Source organism: Chrysochloris asiatica, unplaced genomic scaffold, assembly GCF_000296735.1.
Source record: "Chrysochloris asiatica unplaced genomic scaffold, ChrAsi1.0 scaffold00097, whole genome shotgun sequence".
NCBI classification, from domain to species: domain Eukaryota; kingdom Metazoa; phylum Chordata; class Mammalia; order Afrosoricida; family Chrysochloridae; genus Chrysochloris; species Chrysochloris asiatica.
In genome coordinates, this window is record NW_006408615.1 from 4362498 (window position 1) to 4368523 (window position 6026).

The 6026-nt window shown below is 55.6% G+C and overlaps 1 protein-coding gene across 2 annotated transcripts in view; it reads right to left on the reverse strand.

Annotated features, from left to right (window-relative positions):
* TBC1D22A (TBC1 domain family, member 22A) overlaps positions 1 to 6026 on the reverse strand; it is a 288569-nt gene that overhangs the window by 258470 nt on the left and 24073 nt on the right. Inside the window, exon 4 of one of the 2 annotated variants that reach the window (XM_006866827.1) lies at positions 3486 to 3665. The exons of the other annotated variant lie outside the window; for it this stretch is intronic. Within the exon in view, the coding sequence (XP_006866889.1) occupies positions 3486 to 3665 (180 nt within the window). The remainder of the gene's footprint in view (positions 1 to 3485; positions 3666 to 6026) is intronic. 2 annotated transcript variants of the gene reach the window in all.

Consider the following 6026-nt stretch of genomic DNA (forward strand, 5'->3'; position numbering starts at 1 on the left):
GCCACAACGCTCTGTCCCTGTGAGGGTGGGGTGACCTGGCCTCTCGTACCTTGGACAGGTCATCAGGAGAGACCAATCCTTGGAGAAGGACATCACACTTGGTAAAGTGGAGGGTCAGCACAAAAGAGAGCAGTTCCCCCTCCCCCATGTTGTTGTTGTTAAGTACCATGGACTCGGTTCTGACTCATAGTGACCCTGTAAATCTTTACGGGAGCAGAACGCCTCATCTTTCTCCCATGGAACAGCTGGTAGTTTTGAACTGCTGACCTTGAGGTTGGCAGCCCGACTCATAACCACTACGCTACCAAAGCTTCTTGATGGACTGACATAGTAGCACCTATTAACGAGCACACCACCAGGTGCTCAAAACAAGCCACGGGAGCATTACCACGCTTCCCTCACCCTGGCTGGGTCTGGGCCAGGCAGTGAAAGTCCCCACCTCAGTCAGCAGGATGGCGGCTCTCCAACTGTTGGAAACAACAGGGAATTAGGAGAAAGCGGTGTGCGCCCCCTGCTGGTGAGGTGGCACAGAGCTGAGCCGGATGACATGTGCTGATGGAGACACACACACTACACATTGACAGATGAGGTGTGAATGGTGCGGTGCTAGTCAGCAGTCACATGGAGAATGGGAACATGGTGCGTATGCAGGGGTCACAAGCTACCAGACAGAGACAAAGGGTTACTTCTCAACAGCAAGACAAAGAGGAAGCCAAGCAGACACGACCTCACCCCGCAGTCCGTCTCAGGACACAGCAGCATTATACCACGCTCACAGCCCTCGTCAGGGACGCTCCGCCAGGACGGTCAGCTGGGGTCTCATCATCATGAGGCCCTCAAACAAAGTGAACCAAGGGCTGCTCCACAGACGAGCCGGGCTGCTCACTTCAGAGGCACCGCAATCAAGAGACACAGAGGAAGGCTGCGCAGCTCAGCCCACTGAGAGGACACCAAGCGTGCCGACAACCACAAGCAGCATGCCGCCCTGCACAGGTCCCCGAACTAAGGGTAAACACGTAACAGAGAATTTGGGAACGACTGGCAAACCAGTGACTATGGGCTGAGGGTCCAGTCACAGAGTTGTATTTGTGGTAAACCTCCTGATTCTGATGACACACCTGTCAGCTTGTCATACGGTGATGGCTGGCATGTTGCTGTGATTCTGAAAGCTATGCCGCTGGTATTTTAAATACCAGCAGGGTCACCCAGGGTGGACAGGTTTCAGATGAGCTTCCAGACGAAGACAGACTAGGAAGAAGGAGTGAAGGGGCTCTTCTGAAAGGCAGCCCCTGAAGCCCTTCGGAATAGCAGCGAACACTGTCTGACAGTGCCAGAAGAGGAGTCCTTCAGGCCGAGGGGCTAGAAGCAATGCGCCCCAACATAGCAATCCAAGCAGCTGGGTGATAAGAAGATGAACATGGCATCAGCACTGGAGGAAGGCTCATTAACAACCTGAGATATGCAGATGATACAACCCTGCTTGCTGAAAGTGAAGACGACTTAACATACTGATGAAAATCAAAGAGCACAGCCTACACAGATTGCACCTCAATACAAAGGAAAAAAAAAAATCCTCACATCCAGATCAATAAATCACATCCTGATAAATGGAGAAAAGATCGAGATTGTCAAAGACTTCATTTTGCTTGGATCCACGATCAACGCTCATAGAAGCAGCTGTCAAGAAATCAAATGACCCACTGCCTTAGACAAATCTGCTGCACGTGACATGGTTCAAGGTGAACTAAGGTTCACCTGACACAGCCATGGTATTTTCCATCATCTCATGTTGTGGTGGTTGTTGTGGTGGTGGTGGTTATGTGCCGTGGAGTCGGTTCCGACTCATAGCGACCCTGCACAGGGTTTCCGAGGCTGTAAATCTTTATGGGAACAGAAAGCCTCATCTTTCTCCCACGTAACAGCTGGTAGTTTCGAACTGCTGACCTTACAGTTCCATCTCATATGCATGTAAAAATTCAACAATGAATAAGGTAGATCATAGAAGAAAGACGCATTTGAATTATGATGTTGGAAGAAAATATTAAAAGTACCAAGGACTACCAGGAGAACAAAGAAATCTGTGTTGGAAGTTGGCGGAAGTACACCCAGAAAGCTCCTTCGAAGTCAGGATGGCGAGACTCGGTTTCTCGTGTTGTTAAGTCAGTTCTGACTCATAGTGACCTTGTAAAGGGTTTCATGGGCTTTTCTTCACAGGAGCGGAAAGCGTCGCTTTCTCCCTTAGAGTGGGTGATGGGCTCAAACCGCCGACCTTGTGGTTGACAGTCCAGTGCTTATCACAGAGAGCCACCACATACCCTCGTCTCTCAAACTTCAGACATATTACCAGGAAGGATCAGTCCCTGGAAGACATCATGCTTGGTAAAGTGGAGGGTCAACCAAAAAGAGGACGACCTCCCAAAAGAAGATGGATTCGCAGAGTGGCAACAACAGTGAGGACAGTACAGGACTGGGCGGTGTTCTGTTCTGCTGGACCTCGGGCTGCGATGAGTCAGAACCAATTCAACAGAACCAAGTGACAACAGTGATCACAGAAAAGAAGGGCTCACTGTTTGGAACCACAGCCAAGTCTTAACGGCTGAAAGGCTACGGACACCCCATCAAACCCTACGGTGCTTCCGACAGACAATGTCCACTCACACATGTACACCCCCGTGGAGAATGGCAGAGGGGCAGCCTTTCCACAAACAGGAAATTACCTCAGAACACAAGGTGCACAGCTCCCTGGAACCGTGAGGGGGATAGCAGGGGAGACGACCCCTTTTCCACCATCCACCTTGTCATGCTTTCAACGTTTTTAACATGAACACGATGTTATTCATTCAAACCATTAAAATCCCCATTCAAGAGCTGTCCCCTGCCATCCCCAGCATGGGACCTCATCCAAGCCCTCAGGGTCAGAGCTCTCACACTGCACGGGCCCCGGGGACCTACTGCTATAACGATGACAGCCTAGGAGACACTAGGGGCCCTTCTCCTCTACCACCAGCAACAGCAGCAGTAGTCTCCAGACGTCCTGGACTGACCCAGGCCATGTGTGTGCCCCATCCGCCCCCTGCTGGCCAAGAGGCGCATCCCCACCCAGCTGAGCTGTCCTGCTGGCTGGCTCAGGCCCAGTCCCTCCTCATCCCCCCATCCCACTCTACACCCAGCAGACGCCCAGTACAGAAAGGGCTTCGGAGACCAGACTCGGGTGTCAGCTGTGGTGACTGAACACAGGTCTCCCCTCAGCGTGGGGCCAGGGCGCACACAGACAGAAGCATCATGGGGCAGCGCCTGACCGTCCACACAGGACCAGGCCCTGCGCAACATCACGGTGGGTCACTCTCCACGGACGCCTGAGCCCACAGCAGGTAAAGTGTCCCGAGACCAGTATAGGGCAGGCAGGATGCTGCCATGGGGATGAAGGAAAGTGCTCACATGGGACAGGAGTCTCCCAGAATCCTCAGCTACAAAAAGGAACTCACCAAGGTCTGTGTTGGGGCCGGCGAGCAGCTGCTGGAACTTGTCAAGCCGGGAGGCCTCCCTCTCGGTCAGAGCCGAGCAGCTGAGGGCACTGTGGTCAGTCGCCCCACCACTCAGCGCCCCAGTGGAGGAGTGTGGCAGAGACTGGGACCGCTGCAAGGGCACGGCTTCGCTGGAGCTTTCTGCAGAGGACCAAACACGAGTCAGGATGCACTCCCCAAACGGTGTTACTCAGACCTCTCGTCCTTCTAGTTTACACGAGCAGCCTGTAGATGCCTTCTACAGGTGGGGTGTGACCGCTGTCGTGCCCACCCGTCCACTCCCCCATCACTGAGTACCGGGGGACCTTGGTTCCTGGAACACAGCTACCTAAAGCCTTCCCGGCCGAGGGGCAGTGCTGTGAACACAACCAGCACACAGTAAGAGAGACCAAGGGGGGGCAGAGCTCCTCCAGCCCAGCCCAGGGACGGGGCCCAGGGGAGGGAGGCCCAGGGATGGCCGAATGCCCCTCCCATCTGAAGCAGCTCCACCAGTCTACTCACCCACCCCAAGCTGAGTGCTGACAGCAGCCCAGACCCCCACACAGACAGTGATGCAGACCTAGGTCCAGTGCCCCTGCCAAGAGGCCTCGGAATATCCAGGACCCAAAACTAGGACCTGCAGGAGAGACCTGAAGGCCCTCGGGTCACTCGATGACAAGCCCCAACTTCCAGGGTCCATCAAATGCTGTTAAAACCTGAAATCTACAGTAAAAACCCAATGCCAGGAAACAGGACCCACAAAAACCACCAGAGCCAATACGCTGCCTGTCCCCCACTTCCAGCAGCTGCGACCAGCAGGCTGTGAGGTCACTGCTCCTCTAAGGCCCCCACAAACCATGCTCACAACACGCTAAGGCCCCGGGCTGCCAAGGCAGAAGGGCTTGGGGCCGGCGCTGGCCCAGTGCCCTCCAGAAAAACCGGCAGCAGTGGAGTTGTGTTCGGAGCCCCTCCAAGCTCCCTGCCCCGCAAGAGCCCCAAGCTTGGCACCCACACCACACCCCGAGCAGCCTCAGCACTCCGGGAGAACAATTTGGACAATGGAGGAGGAGGGCTGTGGGGCAACACACCAGGCCCCTCTCTCCTCCTCAAACCTCTCCGACTGAATACGAAGATTCTACAGGGGGCATGCCAGCAGGGACAGGATCCCACCACAGAGGGGATGGCGTGGGCTCCGTGTTATCATCTGCCAACTGTCAAGATGCCGGCGATGAGATACCCCACTTCCACCTGAGCAGAGCTTGATTCAGGCTCCCGCTCCAGAACGAGGCCTCTTCAATGTTAAAGGTGAACTGACAATCCCAGAGGGAACAAGGACACTGACAAGCAGGTACCACCAGCAGCCATCAGTGTATGGCCAGCGGAGGGCCTTCCAGAACCTTCTTCACCTCAAGTGTGTCTGCGCAGTGAAGCCCCAGAGCACCTGTCACTGACCAGCCATAGGGCACCTGAGCTGAGGTGTGAGGGCAGCGGACATCTGTAGGTATCTCCAAGAAGGTCCAGATCTCCCCTGGGAGGTGAACTTACGGCCCGCCTGCCCAACACCACTGAGCTGGGAGGACCTTCTGTCCCCGTGCACAGGGCACAGCTGCTCTAGCTGCGAACGTCCCAGCGTGAGAACAGCCTTGGAGGAGCTGAGCCTACAGACTGAGCCAGAATGCTCTGGGCGGTCCACATGCAGAGCAGTGATGTCACTCAGATCCCACTCTGCCACCCGGGCCTTGGCCTCACGTGCACGAACATGGGGGTGCTGCCTGTCTGCAGGGTGGGTCACAGCTGGGAGGGCCCTGGAATCTCCAGGCCCGAGGAAAACCTGTGTACTCAACGTGTAAGGACGGGACTCTCTGAGAAGCGTGGTCCCAGCCCACCAACAACACAACACACTGACGGCAGACCCGGACCCTGTTGTCAGGGGAGGGAGGTAGACGCACAGTCTGGAGCACTGAGTCAGCAGACGAGGGAGGGCTTCTAATGGCCGACAGTCCCCAGCACCTCGGAAGGCACAAGTCCCCGTTCTCAGGTATAACAGAGACCCCAGCTCCCTGTCCTCTGATATAACAGGGTCCCCAGCTCCCCGTCCTCGGTTATAACAGGGTCCCCAACTCCCTGTCCTCTGTTATAACAGGGTCCCCAGCTCCCCGTCCTTGGTTATAACAGGGTCCCCAGCTCCCCGTCCTTGGTTATAACAGGGCCCCCAACTCCCTGTCCTCAGTCCTCAGTTATAACAGGGTCTCCAACTCCCCGTCCTCTGATATAACAGGGTCCCCAGCTCCCCGTCCTCGGTTATAACAGGGTCCCCAGCTCCCCATCCTCGGTTATAACAGGGTCCCCAGCTCCCCAACCTCTGATATAACAGGGTCCCCAGCTCCCCGTCCTCGGTTATAACAGGGTCTCCAGCTCCCCGTCCTCGGTTATAACAGGGTCCCCAGCTCCACGTCCTCGGTTATAACAGGGTCCCCAGCTCCCCGTCCTCGGTTATAACAGGGTCCCCAGCTCCCCGTCCTC